Here is a 15,988-nt window from a genome sequence, read left to right on the forward strand (position 1 = left end):
ACTTTAAAAGTTAAAATTGTGCTTTACAGCAACGCAAACAGCTGTCAGGCTGTACCTAGGCCCAGATGTATATTGAGCTAAATGCTCATGTCTGCATGCTAATCAGGTAAAATGTTTAACATATTCCCCATCTTAAACCGTATTCAAAATCACATACTTTTTCTGTTTAGTAAGTACTGTAGCTATAGGTGTAGATGTACTTTTGCATGCAGTATGCAAACATTTGATACTTCTCCTTCCTCAAAAAATTGCGCCTTGAACTTTTGACCCTCTTGCTCATATATTCTCAAAAACTTTCGGCAGTTCAGAAAAAAAACATGAAACAATTGTTTTGTAGTATAATTTTGTTAAAATATTTAAACTTTATTGTTGGGAATTTTGTGATAATATTCCCTGATAGCTGGGATGTATTTCTGTAAAAAAAAAATTAATTCATGGCACTAAATCCAGAAACAAAAAAATTGTCAGGTCACCAAATTGTACAATACTTGTTGGGATATTTCCGTCCGCAATTACATATATTTTTTTGAAATTGCACAGTACTAATCCAGTTATTTTGACTGATATTACAACTGAGATGTCTAAAAAAATCCACAAATTGGATGGAATAATAATTTTTTGCATCATTATGCTTATATTCTTTGAAAAATGTATTTAAAAAAATCATGGTGTGATTTTTTTGCAACAATCTCTCCCAGAAATTAGTTCTCTTACTCTTACTCTCCAACACCACAATACTTAATTTAAAATTCTATCAAAGAGGTGGACCAATCGACAGAGCCAGGACACTAGCATGGCTAAAAATGCTACCACTTTGCTTTATCTACTTAAGCATGACAAACTGCGAGAACACAAAATGTACCTTAAGTAAGAAACACTAACGACCAGTGCATTTTGCATAGTGAGGCATTTTGGTGTTAATTACATTAGGTTGCAAATTGCTGTTAAGGAACCTGAAAGGCCAGCAGGAGCTGCATCACTGACTAATCAATCACCATCATTTTGCCAGGTACAAAGGTCTCGACCCGAGGGACGCGTTGAACGCTGCTATTACTTCTTTCCTCTTTACGCTGAACTGCACCGTTCAATGGCCGGCTGGGGGATGATTTTCAACTTTTAGAGTGATGGCTGTCCATAAAAAACAGTGGCTTGTTGCTTTAGCAATGACATTATAGCATGAAACGATCCAACACAATAGCAGTACTCTGGGTGTGGAGTCTAAACATTATAAGCCATTATAGGAGCAGGCTGCACTGTTGCTGCACCTCCAGGAGAAAATGTTTGGAAAATATGTCCGCCTGTATCTGTTGTGTCAGTAAAAAGCTGATTTCAAGTAGTGCAGTTTTGTTGTTGTATAACAAAAACACTTTAGGACACAGAGTACCCAATGAGCCTCAGTGGAAACATACAGTGTCCTCAACAGATGTGATTATGAGGATTAGGACTGGCTCTCCCTCTCTCTCTCCCCCCTCCTCCCTCTCCCCTCTGACCCTCTCATCCCTCCGGCGGGAGGGAGGGAGGGAGGGAGGGAGGGAGGGAGGCTGAGGACAGAGCCGAGGGGATTGGCAACAGGTTTCACTGCACTGGCCAGCACACTTCATACTTCAGCTAACAAACAGCTCTTTCTATAAATCTGCATAGAGACTTTAATTCACGTGGATACAGTCATCAGATGTTAGCCGTCAGGTTTTCTTTTTATTTAGTTTAGTTTTTAATTTGGTGGATTAATTTGATTATTCTTTTGGGAGAATAATAAAGATGATCAAGATTATGTTTGAGCACGCGAAGAAACATCCTGGGGTAGGTTGCCTCATATTTACTGAGCTGATATCCTGCTCTCTTTGTCATACAGTGACTTATACACAAGGTCTTTCATTTAATTTAATTGACTTATTCTTTAGCATAATCATTTATAGCCTTTCTGAAATGTCTTGGTTTTTCAAATTGTATATATTAAGGTCATCTGTATTGAATTAACTGAATGGTAGGGAACACTTAGTATTTTTTTTTTCTCAAAGAAAGATAATTGAAATGCAGTTTGTGTCACTATTATATATATATATATATATATATATATATATATATATATATATATATATATATATTACATTAAAACATGTTATATTTGATATATTTATAATCTTCTGTCTATCTCCTCAGTACACTTTGAAAAACAACCCAAAGTGTAGTTTTTGTCAAGCAAATATTAGAGATATTTGCTGATTTCAGTTAACAAAAAGTGAGGATCTGCTTGTTTTCTTAGTACATACAAACAGTCTCCATGGGCTCTGGGAACTTATGATGAGCATTTTCTTCTGACATCTTCTGACATTTTATGGAAAAATCAATTAATTGAGAAAAATATTGACAGATTAATGGAACATGAAAATAATCATTAGTTGCACTGCTACTCTGGTCGCACAATAAACGTTACTGTGTATATCTGCCACAATGATACTGACAGTAATTTAACATCAGCAAGACCGAAAGATCATTGTTATTACATATAACATTAAAACAATTACTGATCATCTGAGTAGTTAAAAACCAGTACTGTGACTTCACATAATTACTTTGTATCACTGGCTTGTTACTTTGCTTTATTGCCACCATAATAAAATGAAGAAAGAATGAAAAAGAAAGACACAGAAGCTGCCTATATGCTTGTTTTTTTTTTCCTGTTGCCTCAGAGCTATGCTGAGGGTGACCCAAATTCATGGATTGACGGGGCTGGTTTGGCAGTGCACCAGAAAAGTAATAAGGGCAGCAACAGTATCGAACCCCAGCGAGTATAAAACACTTCCTATATCGGTCAGGCTCAATGGTACAACGTGAAACACTCACTTGTGTGGCATGATATGAAGATATCAGCACTGGGGAGTGGACAGCTCCCAACACACAGGCCTGTCTTGATTATTCGCTTTGTGTGTGCGAGTGTGTATGTGTGTGTGTGTGAGAGAGAGAGTGTGTGATCAAAGCTGACCTGCTTCTGTGTGTTTGTGTTTGTGTACGTGCGTGCGTGGCTGTTTGTGTTTACTCCAACGATCGAAGCTGAGCGTCTGCAGTCAGCGTGCACTTTGTGTGTGTGTGTGTGTGTGTGTGTGTGTGTGTGTGTGCAGTGAAAACTTGGTATGCACTCTGGACTTTATTTCAAGGGTTAACTTTGGGAAGTTGAGAAGTTTACAGTGAACCAACTTGTAGAGGAATTCAGCAAACATAAACCCTCGCTGGGAGAGCACACTGGGGTTGGGCAGACGGACGTGGCTGACAGTTATTGACACCACTGAGCCCAACATGGTGATGTAAAAGCCCCCACCTCTAACGGCCACGAGTTTGGAGTGGCACGAAACCACATTCGCATGCTCAAAAAGTAACAATTCTGATTTATCAGTGATTCACAAATTAATTTTGCAAGTGCAACTCAAAGTGGACACACAAGATGTCACTTTTTTCTAAAAATCAAGTTAGAAAGAATCCAAAGTAAGAGAGAACTTGTCCAAACAAACATGAACTAAAAATAACTCTCCACACGGTGCCAGAATATTAATTGTGATCATTTGTTCCAAAATTGATATTTATCAGATTAATCACTTAAAATAAAGCAGCTTTATTGTAGTATCCCATAAAACGATAATAACAATATCATAATCGAGTGTGATGTTTAACTCAATCACCCAACCCTAAAGCACATTGCACAATATATGACTCAGAAATTCTTGGTTAATGAGGAGCTGCAGTGTTTATTTATGAGTCAACTGTAAACTGCACTGTACATTTACTGCTACTAGCCATCTTAACTGTTGCTCCAATGGCCAACAACTGTCAAACATGACCCTGGCGTGATGTTTGCAGACACAGGGTTGGCTGACTAATCAATCGAATAACTGTATAAGTCATTTTTTCAAACAGGAATCCAATTTTCTTAAATGTAAAGATATGGGTAATATTTCTGTTTTATATGATTCTAAACTGAAAATCATTTTCTTATAGATTGGTGGTTGGACAAAACCAATAATTTGAAGATATCACAAATTGTGATATTTTTCTTATATTGAATTTTGTTTTCTGGCATTAAGTCAACAAAATGATAAAACGATTGATATAATATTTCACGGGCTACAAAGTGTAGTTGTTAGCACTTTCACCTTACAGCAATATGGTCACAGGTTTGAAATATGGCTTAAAGCTCTATTATATGGAGTTTTCCCATATCATCATCAAGATCCAATCCTCATTTTCCATTTTCCAACCCGAAGAAGCTCTACTTCATCTTTACGAACCTCAGCCTCGGGAAGGTACTTTTCTGAGCTGCTTCTAACTCGACACTGATTGGATATGGTTGAGGCGAGATATGACGCAAGTAGAACTTGACACAACCGTTTTAAAATAAATAAGCAGAGCAGACTGAGACAAGAGAATCAAGAAACCAAAGAAGAGAAGACGATGGACAAAGGAAAAAGTGTTTGGACTTGGCGCGTCAATCCGTTTTCAGCGTCACGTCACTGATGTCACGGTCAAAATTGTCGCTGAATAATCACTTATGTGTCGCAGAACTATTTACGTCACAATCGAACTCTGTTGGTTAGCCGAACGGCCGCTTTCCAAAAAGTACTCAAAATGTACTTCATGGAAACACGCCAATTCCAATTCCAAATTAACTCCAATGAATTAAAATGCCACCAACCGTCATCAACTACTCTGACTCCTTGTTTGTTTTGTGTCGTCTTCCTAAAGCCAAAATGTGTCCAAATGACAGACATGGCATTTTTCTAGGGGACAAGCCACTAGAGTTGCTCAGTTGGCTGAGTTCTCCTCCATGTTGCTTCCATGTCACAGATTGGATGGGGCCCTGAAAACAAATCGAAATAATAATTTGTCATGGGCAAGATTATGTCGGTTAGAGGTTCAATTATTGCCCAGCCCTAGTGTGAATGGTTGTCTGTCTCCATGTGTGTCCCCTGTGTGTGATAGTGGCGACCTGTCCAGGGTGTACCCCGCCTGTTGCCCAATGTTAGCTGGGATCGGCTCCTGCCCGCTACAACCCGAGATGTGATAAGCTGTAAAGGATAATGAATGAATGAATGAATGAATGAATAATCCGCAAATTAGCTGGCAATGACAATAATAGTAGGCTGCAGCCCTATTCAGCAACTTTAACAATACTGACACTTGAGGGTCTGATTATCTGAGTAAAAGTGTGAAGCAGGAAGTACATGCACTGACTCACAGTTGTTAAATTGTTGTGTGCTGAGTGGTTCGGGTATGCGGCCAAGAGGGAGAGAAAGATTTTTCTCATCTCTCTGCCGCAGCTTTAAGGTAGTGAATATCAAAGTTTTATCATCCTCCTAATCAACAACAAGGAAAGTGGCAGTGCAATCAGACAGAAGACAGATGTCTAGATGCAGCTGAGTAGAGACATCCTTCAGTTCAACCTGATCAAACTGTCATCTCTCTACAGCTTGACTAGATCTGTGTGGGCTGAGAACAGCTGTTCGACAGTAGTGTGACTCTCTTCCTCTCTTGCTCTCTCTGTCTCATACATAGAGTATCACGTAGCAAAGTAGACAGGAAATGCATGGCAGTGTAGTGTTGATGAATAGATGCTGCGCGGTGAGAGGATTGACACGGCTAAGCTTTGGGTGTTTAAGATGACATATCACATTATCCCCCTGTCCCCCCTAATGTGCTTTTCTATTTTAATTCCTGTCATCATCACCGCTCAGCACATCAAATGAAACTGTATCTGTGTGTGTACGCACAGTCGTTTTCGGAGTGCTCAGACTGTGTGTGTGCGCGCTCGTTTACGTGCATGTGTATATGCATAAGTCTTGCTTTCAATTTGTGTGTGTGTGCGAGTGTGGGTGTGTGTGAGCTGCTGTCGCTCAGTCTGACAGGTGTAGTGTTGAGGAGGAGAGGCTGGCACACATGGAGATGCAGCAGCTCTCTCTTCCAACGCGTCCTTGCCCGTTCAACCCAGGCTGACAGTGAGCAGCCTCACACATGGCCTGGGCCTCATGCATATGGAGGAGGGCAGGAAGAGGAAAAACAGGAATAACAACTACCCGTGTATGTGTGTATAAGTCTGTGTGTGTATTTCACACAAGTGTATGTTCACAGTAAAAAAAAAAATCACAGCCAACCACTTGATAGAATATGTTTGTTTACCTTCATATGCCTCTGTGGCCTGGGACTAATGCATTCCTCCTCTCCTCTCCTCTCCTCTCCTCAGTTAATCCCTCAGTTTGTCTTCCTGTCTCTGGGCCTTACAGGGGCCACCTTCTATCTGATCCGCCTGGCAAAAGGACCTCATGTCACGTAAGACTATCACTTTTCTAATCTTGGAGCCATTGTATTAATCTTCCACCTTACTTGATACAATAAGATTAATCCAAACCTTGGATACATACAACTGGCAACTATTTGAACTTTTTTTAATCCTGCTAGCAGATTTGAGTTCTTACAGTCGGTCTTGTCTTGTATCTGGGTTCAGCCTGGAAATACACCTAGATTCAGTGAGCTTTAAAGCAAATAAATCTAACTTATCTTTATTGGCAAAGAGCCAAAACGTTACAAGATGTTAATTTTTAGCTATCGCTGTCCGCCCTTTAGCCAGAAGAAATGACAAGGATCACTCAGAGTAGATAATCAGTTGTACCAACTTATTAACATAAATATTGTAAGTAGCCAGAGGCCAAAAAGTTGAAACTCAAAACTTGTCAATAATGCAAGTTCCTCAAGCCTGTGCATGGGCTTTGGGGGCAAGAAAAATAAAAAGTAGCCTTTCCTAACACAAATCTATGATTGGAAGAGGACTGCATGTTTTTTTTTTAGACTATAAAATATTGTTATGATAGGATTATTGAACTGAAAAGGTAATTTATCTGGAGTCTGGACCTCCAGTAATTGTGGGTGGAGATATTGGAGATATAATGTGTGCAAAACAAGGAAGCTAAACCTTTATTCAGTGTGTCAGGTACATATACAATAATTGTTTCATTCATTACAATGCTCATCTAATTTTCTACAGGTGTTACCTTCAGCTTGTGAACATTAAAAATGTTTAAATTTTAGTTTAGTCTTTGAGATTTAGGTTGTTGTAATGTAGTTAGTTCTAATTTCAGTAACTTGCAAATTAAAGCAAAAAATGTTTTTTATTGGCCAATTGGCTGTTTGTTTCTTAACATAAACATATACAATCAACAATGTTGATTAGGATTTCTAAATTCAGTCCCCCAGACCCGAGTTCCGATAAGTGGTGAAGGAAAATGAATGAATTTCTTACATTTGGTTACTTAAGACTTGTGAAAAGATATATAAGGAAACATGAAATTTTACAGTAAAGGGGACAGATTATGCAAAAAAAAGAAAAAGAAAGAAAGAGCCCAGTTCAATGACAATTACAGCCTGTTTTAAAGGTTGGGCTCTACTATAAATGTTGAAAGTGAAACAATTGGATTTTGATGAGGGATTTGAAAACCAATTGGATTTAATAAGTGGATACTTGATTGACCCGAACTCTAATGCCACACATACAAGTGCACTGAATTCTTATTTGAGCTACATTGACAAACAAAGCAGTCATAACTCATAGGATGCAGTGAACTCAGTGACTGCACACATACAGTAAATGTGTGTTTGTGTCCTATTTTGGTCCACATACAACCACTTGTTCTGAGGGTCAGCCATAAAGCCTGACCTCATCACCAGCTGATGATGAGTGCTGTGGTCTGTGGCTGCCTCTCTCTCAGAGACTGTCTAATGTTTGTGATAATGGAGAGAGAGCAGGAGACATGTCTCTCCAGCTCTTTGTTTGTGCTTTGGTGGCGTGACGTGCTGCCAGAGGGGGGAGGAGGAGGAGGAGGAGGAGGGATGGACGGTTGCAGTGGAGTGCTGTGAAATCCAGACTTTAATGAACAGAGGAGCGCTGCCAAGTCACTGGGCTGAGTTCACCTCATCTCATAATCACCTCATTTTATTTCCAACTTGTGTCTCCATCCAGTATCTATGCATTTATTTCATTTTCTCTCATTCCTTCGGTTCCTCTGTCTTCTTTTTCCTTCTTTTTGCTAACATCTCGGTCTGTTTCTCTTGTTTGATCCCCGAGAATGCCCTGAAAATAGGGACTTCTGGACCAGCTCTCCACTAAGGGGTTTTGTTCCCTACACTATGGATATTATCACAATAAGTGTTTCAGGAACTTTATAAACTGGTGGCGAGGACAATTCGCCTAGCCTCACTGCCTGATGCGGGCACCTGCCCTGCTTAAGCCGGAATAGCACCTGTGGGATAACCCATAAACCACAGATACCACGCTGGCCGCGCCCGTTTAACGGCAGCTCTCCTCTAAACGATCTGTGCACTTGGTGAATTGCTAGGATAGGTTTAGTAGCTGAGAATAAAAGCTCCAAGGACAAGTTTAATTTGTTTGGCTAGAGTTAACCTGTTAGGACCTTATTTAAACACACAACCTTATAATACCAAAAGATTTAAAAACCTAATGTCCACTACTTCACTTTAAATGCAATTGAGAATTTATTTATAATATAGCAAGGTGCAAGCATACAGCATATAATATTTCAATAGTCGATTACAGATCAAATTCAAAAGTTTATAATAATAAAATGATTGTTGTTTGATTTGTCTTACCCTAACCCTGACTTTTTCCAGTCTCATACCATTTTGTTGGTGCATGGCTAATAGGGATCTCAAATAACCTCCAGATTACTTGACACTCTTCTCCAAGTCTTTATGTCGCCTACATCATGCATGCATGCCTTGCTCATACTCATTTTCTCTTCTCTTCCTCTCTTCACTCTGCATGCCCTGAATCTTTCCACATTTTCAGCCTGTGGGACAAGAAGAAAAACCCAGAGCCCTGGAACAGCCTGGACCCAACCTACCAATACAAGGTAATTAGTCCCCTCACACAGTATGACACATGCCTGCTCACTGTGAGTGGGAATCACTGGAGGCACCAAGATAAGACACTAACAACCTGTAATGACATTATTGCCATTTTTAACATCCTTCGTATTGTATTTGTAAACATTGCGATAATATATTGTGATTTATTACCCTTTTTATCATTGACATAATGCCCCCAAAGAAAAAAAATGTCAACATATCTTATTTTATAAAGATAAAGTTGTCATTTTATTGCAGCAAAATGGGATTGTTAAGGGCTGACCAACACGGTCATGGAAACCTAATATACAGTAAATGCTGCATGCTCCTGACAAACATTACAAGTATTTTACAACATGTAAAGTAGAATTATACTCTTTCTTCAGCCAATGGGGAATTTGAAAGTCAAACATCTAAATTCAGTACTATCAAGGGGACTGAAAAAAACAACATACAATTTTTTGTTCCAAGTATAAGAAAAAAAATCTTTTTATTTGTAATAAAATATTAATTTATATAATAAAATATCCATGTATCAATACAATGTTGTAATGCAAAATATCACATATCCCCAAACCACGATTTGAGTAGACTTTTAATTTTAAGGTCACAAGACAATTTTCGATTTAAACTTCTTTTTTCTGCACTAAAGGTTCTGCAATTTGTTAGATTATTGAGTCTTGATACGTTAAGATAAACAAATGATTGTATTTATAACCTGCCAACTGTTATTTACATTTTCAAATTCTTCATTTAAACCAGACATAACTATTCAAGAAAGGGCCATATGGCTGCAGGTTTTCCTTCCAACCATGCAGAAGCACAACAGGCACGAGTCATGTAATCAACTGATCTCAGTGTTCAAACAGCTGATCAGTCCAATCAGGTGTGCTCTTGATTGGTTTGATCAAACATCTGCAGCAGCATGGCCCTTTATGGCATAGTTTGGACATACCTGCTTTAAACGTTCAAATTTTTCTTTATTTTTCAATCCTACTTTTGATTCCGATAATTGAAACCGAGAGCTCATTTTGACCGGCACACTTAATCTGGATATGCTGGATTGGGTTTTTCGTCCACCACTGCTGCTCACAACAATCTGCCAGAAAGCTGTCTCCTTAATGCTACCTATACACCAGAAGACTTTGAAAAGATTTGGAAAAGACTCCTGAAGACCATCAGCTCACACCTGCTCACATCTAAAGACAAGTGTTTAGAGTTTTTAGTCCCAGCCTAGTCTCAGACTGAGATCCTACAAAGACTGTGAATCTTGCAGGGTCACTATTTACAAGACTACAACTAGATTCTTTTAGCATTTTTTACCTACCATGCAATGTTTGTGTGTGCAGTGGTTTGTGTTGGAAAAAAAGAAAAGAAAAGAAGACGCCACAAAATGCCCCTCACAAAGCTGAAAAGGGGTTTCTGTTTTTCTGACATGAAAAGTTGACTATTTTACAGTAAAAATAGACAAGAAGAATAGATAAGGAAGAATAAAGGAAAGGAAAATTTAGAAAAGAATTCATGATATACATTTATGTCCTATTTAGTTATATTTAATTTATTTGTTTAATAAGAATAATTATACTTATCAGCTCTATCAACTTTCATTTAGTTAATCACACATTAATCATCAATTATTTATTACTTATTTATGTATACATTTATTTATACATTTTAACTGGGTCTGCTTACTATTCTTTTTACTATGAAATAGCGCCCCCAAAATCCCGCTTGTGGTCGTAAATATATTACATCTCTATATTTGTATTTAGGCTTGAGCTTACTAACATTATTGTGATGTAACTTTTTCCTGTCGAAGTGGTTTTACTGGCCGGTCTGCTCATCTATTGGTTGTTGATTGTGTTCCGTCACTGCGACTTGCGATAATATCAAACACGTTTGATATGATCGCAAACCAAAGACTAGGAAAAGACTGATATGAAACAGCGCCGATTACTACCTTACACTTAACGATCGGGATGACGGGAGCGCGCTGTGACTCCAGTAAGACTCCTAGATTTACTAAAGACTTTCAGTTTTTAGTCCGGGACTGAGGAAATCGTTTGGTGTAAGCCCAGCATTAGTCACTGGAAATCTCACATTCTTCACCAACAGCCTGAAACTGACCAAAATAGATCTGGACCTACCAATGTTGGCAAAATAATGTCATCTTAACATGGCTGCTTCCTGACTTTCTTCACAGTTGTTCAAACAGAGGAAAACAAAGTGTCTTTCAAAAAAAAATTAAGGCAGATGGAACCGGGAGCTTTTAGTGTCTGGTAATAATTTGCCATACCTCGTGAACAAGGCCAGAGCCTCAGACAAACTAATGAAAATATTATCAACGCTGACCCAAAATAGAGCAGAAAAACAACCAACTGACAAGTCCCAGAAGAGAAGATCTGGCTGATGTGTTTTTCAGAGAAAATAACGTTTTTCTGAGCGTTTCAAGGCTGCGCTGCTTGCCGGTGGAATGAAAGTCGCTGCAGACAAAAGGTCAGGACACGGCATGTTTAATTCTCGATAGCAAGGCAAAGGTCTCGCATCGAAATTCCACTGAAGTCCAAACAATGATCGTAATGAGGAGGGGGAAGTGGGGCAGGAGGAGCGGGGAGGCGAGGGTTTTTAATGGCAGACCAATCAAGAAAAATACAGGGGGAGAAAATAATCATTGCCCGTGGAAAAAAAAGTGTGTTTTTTACAGTTGGAGGGTTGTAATGTATGCAGAACACATGCACACAGTCACACAATATATATATTATCCATGACTCATGCAAACTGTTCAAATCCGGGGAAAAAATTAGCCAGAAAGCATCATAGTAAATAAGTGTATATCTATATTTGCACTATAGGGGGGGGAAAATGTCATTCCTTCCTCTTTTGTCCCCCCATGCGTTCTTTAAAGACAGCACTGATGAATTTAATTTAAGCAAAGCAGATTTAAATGTATTCCTCCTGCCTTACACAGTTTGTGGCCATCAACACGGACTACAAGAACCTGAAGAAAGAGGGGCCTGACTTCTAAAGGTCCTCCAGGCAACTCCAGGGGCACCAAGTTTGGCAGGACCTCCTGCTGTCGCCTCAGTGATGTGAAACGTCTTCCTGAATATTTCCTCAGTCTCACCTCCACTACAGCAGCTCTGAATTAACACTGTGACCAAAAACTATTAAAGATTACTTGAGACAGAGGGCTGCTTGTTCTGCATGATTAATGTGGTTGTGTGCTATTATTTAGATGCATCGGAAAATATTTTGCGTACTTTGCGTGGATATCAGAAAATTTAAATGGAATGGCTCCAGGAAGAATAATGTTGAATATCTGTGTTAATGTGTTCTGTTAGTTGTCTTTCTTGCGTGAAACCCTGAGCTGAGAGGTCAAAGGACAGGATCTGATGCTGGGAAACAAGTTTAAAACTGTTAGTGAATCACACAGTCTTTCTTTAAAGCTGCACGGATTCAACTTTTTATGCTGGCAATGTCTCAAATGACTGCTTATTGGAAAGGGGTTGCTTGTAGTGGTGAACTCCATGAGCTCGCCAGTTTCCCCGTGCCTTTGTACAAAGCAAACATAGAAGCAAGTGTTTACATTCAGCGCAGTTTGCCATGAAAGGGCCAAAAAAGCAGTAAAAAAAGCACTGAGTTTGGGTGAGATCCTGGACAGACTGCAACTTGGAATTGGAGGTAAGTAGGCTTTTTAAAACGATGCCAACTTCAGGTTAAGTAAAGCTTTTTATTTACCAAAATGTCTTCCTTGGTTGCTGAAAATGTCATGACTTGTTTAAAAGGCATAATTGTCGACCTAAACTACTCAATCAGGCCACAATATCAATTTTAGGGATGTGTGTGATAAGTCAACTTAACATTGTTACCCTCGCTAATCAGCATTAGAAATGCTATTATTAAAATGATAATTTGACATATGCTATCTCAGTTGTGGAGCTCTAATGGAAACTTATCAGCCTGATTCACTCCTAAGTCACTGCCTGCCACCACCTCAGGAACACACTGAAACTAGCTTACTCCATATGCTACAGACTGAAGCTTGTGATGCAGCTCGTATGAACAGTCAATGAATCAGTCTAGAAAACTAACATACTAACGGTAGAAGAGTGCCAAACCACGCCTCTTCTAAGACCACAGTCCCGACTGGCTTTTCATCAAATGTTACACCACACACTGGGTGCATTTCTAACCGGGCAACCAGAGCGGAAACTGGGGACATATTGATTCCAACGTTTAAAATATATTGGATATCAAAAACTTTCAGAAATTATCATAAAAGTATTAAAGGCCTAAATATAATAAATTCCAACAGCTCTTACAATATATATAATATTTTTTCATACAATGTTTAACCTTATAGATTCAATTGAGCTAAATTTTGACTGTTTAAGTATGGGAAATTCGTAAGGGTAATTTGGGAACTTAAACGTGAGGGACATCCCTGCTCAAATTTTTCCAGGATGATTGACACAAGATGGACACCCAGAATCTGCACCACAAACATGCAGACAACTCTTTTATAGTCAGATGTATACAAGTGGATCCATGACAAGGCTTTTCGTTCAAAGTGAAAGTCATGTCTTCAGAGGATGTTCTATCTCTGACTTTCCTACATCTAAACACTGGCCTTTTTATGACTCCCAACTGTCTCCTTTCTGCCTTCAGCTCATAAGGACCTATTTTTGGCTCCATACATTTTTGGCTGAACTCCTTATTCCTGCAAGGACATCTTTCTGGCTCACCTCCCTTGGCTAAAAAATGCAGACATTGTACCTAAAGTTATACAAACTTATTTAAAGTATATACAAGATATAAAAGGTTATGAGGGCTGTAACGGTTTGCACATTTGTGCCAAACTGTCCGGTGCAGACAGACAAAAATAGAAGACACAGTCTTGGAGATTGACGTACGTAATGTGTTAAATTCACCAATACAAGTTAGTAAGTTATTAACATATGCTGAGGTAAGAACAACAAGCTGATTGGTGCGTGAGACAGTCAGGAAAAAATATCCAATATACTAACGTGTGGTGATGTGCCGATCCCCAGGATGATTAATGTTTTTGGTGCTTTGAATGTTTATAGCCAAGGTAGAACTAATTGAAACACTCCTAGGAATGCAAAAGTTTTATTTATTTTTTATTCTATATATTTTGGTATTTTCAAAATAATAGCTTAAGAGATGCTTTTGCAGTTGTGCGATCTGTTGTCCTTTAGGACAAAGTTTTTAGCATTTGGGTTTGAAGTGTTTAAAAAGTTCTTCATGTTTAAAATGTTCTTCATGCAACCACAGTCCCTAACAAGAGGATTTTGTTCTTTATACTTGTACTAGGCTACAGACTTTTTTAAATAAATGTATCCTTGTGCATTTGGATATTTTTTGTTGTTGTCTGCTACGCCAAACTCGCAACAAACCACAATTCCTAAACCAGGGTATGAACCAAACCATGACATGAGTGTACCGTTACACCCATAGACTGTATATAAATAGTGAACGGAGTCACCTTGACGCCTCCCATTGGTTTGTGGACTGCCCATTTAAAGCATTGAGTTTGGCGTTACAGCCGTCGCCATCTTTGTTTGCTGAAACTGAAAGAGACCATATTGGACTGTGGAAGAGCGAGCTTAGCGACCTGTCATTATCCATCAATTTTCTTTTAAATTTACACAGTTACCATCGTATTGTCTTAAAGAAGACTTGAAACTAGCGATTGAGTCCATAATCTTGCCACGATCATTTTTACTGAGATATTAAATCAAGAGAGAAATAGTCTCATTTTGTGTTGAGATAGATAGGACCAGAATGATTTTGCAACCAACTGTTTTGACCCCTGCTAGACTATTGAAGGGAAGCAGGCTTAAGGCACTTCCGCATTTATTTCACTGTTCAGACCAGGAGATTGACGTCTGGTTACACTCCTTAAGTGTCCATGAAATTATACTCAGAATCCAAAAGCACATACAACATGATTATCTGATATTATCTCAACAAAAATCCACCCATAACAGGTCGAAGTCTTGGACACCTCATCCAGGTCGAAAAGGTTAATAACAATCTTTCTGCTCACTGATGCCACTCTGCTGCTGCACTGATAATAGCATGAGACATTGCTATGCATACCATGAACCACCAATATTTATGGTTGACTGTGTTAATGAGCTCATATGTGCTCCACAAAACCAAAATCTTGCTTTTTAATTTCCAAGGGAAAAAACATTATTTACTGAGCTCATCACATCACAAATTCAGCACTACTGGGACAAGTAAGTCACACATGCACACATGCTGAGATATGAAGTTGCAGATGAAGAGGACCAAAATAGAAATCAGTCATGAGAGACGAGTACTGGTGTGGGTCATAGAGCTCTTTTAAACCAGCCTTCAGTCCCAGAAAGCTGCAGTCCAAGGAGACAAATCACTGAACTGTTTGATCACTGCTGCTCAAAAACCAAAACATTATTTTCACTAAAGGTATGGAGCAGGAAAATGACAGACTCAGAATCCTTACTTTCTCCAAATATGCCTCCTGCTGGCATAATCCTCCAATGTTGGCGAGTTCATTGAATGATGAATGTTTGTGTCTGTGTGCGGCTGTGAGTGTGTGTGTGTGTGTGTGTGTGTGTGCTTTCACTCAGTATCACTGGACACCAGACAACAACATAAAATCCCTCTCTAATGGCACACAAACTGTCTCAATGCCAGACCCCTGGGTTCTCCTAATACACTCCTTAATAGACAATCTATGTTCCAGACCCTGCATGGGCCCATTTATGTGTGTGTGTGTGTGTGTGTGTGTGTGTGTGCTCCTTTTAAACAGCAATATGCTTCCTGCAGCAGTGTGGTGACCTGCCCAGTGGGTATTGTCTGTTGCTGGGTGGTGATTTGTGTGTGTGTATGTGTGCGCTTGTGTCAGATGCACAAAACCTGCTGACAGGTAATCAGCCGGGCCAAAGCATCATACTGAGGCATAATCACAAGGTCACACACACATACACACACAGAGGGGGGACAGCTATTATCCAGCCTGAGCAGCTTCACAGGTCGTTGAGATCGCATCGCCTCGCTGTGTTAGTATCAGTAT

At 39.2% G+C, this 15,988-nt stretch overlaps 1 protein-coding gene across 1 annotated transcript; it reads left to right on the top strand.

Annotated features, from left to right (window-relative positions):
- The first annotated feature begins 1,680 nt into the window (after positions 1-1,680).
- LOC131968777 (cytochrome c oxidase subunit NDUFA4) lies at positions 1,681-12,086 on the top strand. Its single transcript, XM_059329800.1, has 4 exons — positions 1,681-1,800; positions 6,230-6,315; positions 8,846-8,909; positions 11,873-12,086. The coding sequence occupies exons 1-4, from the start codon at positions 1,759-1,761 to the stop codon at positions 11,927-11,929; spliced, it is 249 nt and encodes an 82-aa protein (XP_059185783.1). The 5' UTR covers positions 1,681-1,758; the 3' UTR covers positions 11,930-12,086.
- The last annotated feature ends 3,902 nt before the right edge of the window (positions 12,087-15,988 follow it).

This window comes from Centropristis striata, chromosome 3, assembly GCF_030273125.1.
Source record: "Centropristis striata isolate RG_2023a ecotype Rhode Island chromosome 3, C.striata_1.0, whole genome shotgun sequence".
Classification (NCBI taxonomy): domain Eukaryota; kingdom Metazoa; phylum Chordata; class Actinopteri; order Perciformes; family Serranidae; genus Centropristis; species Centropristis striata.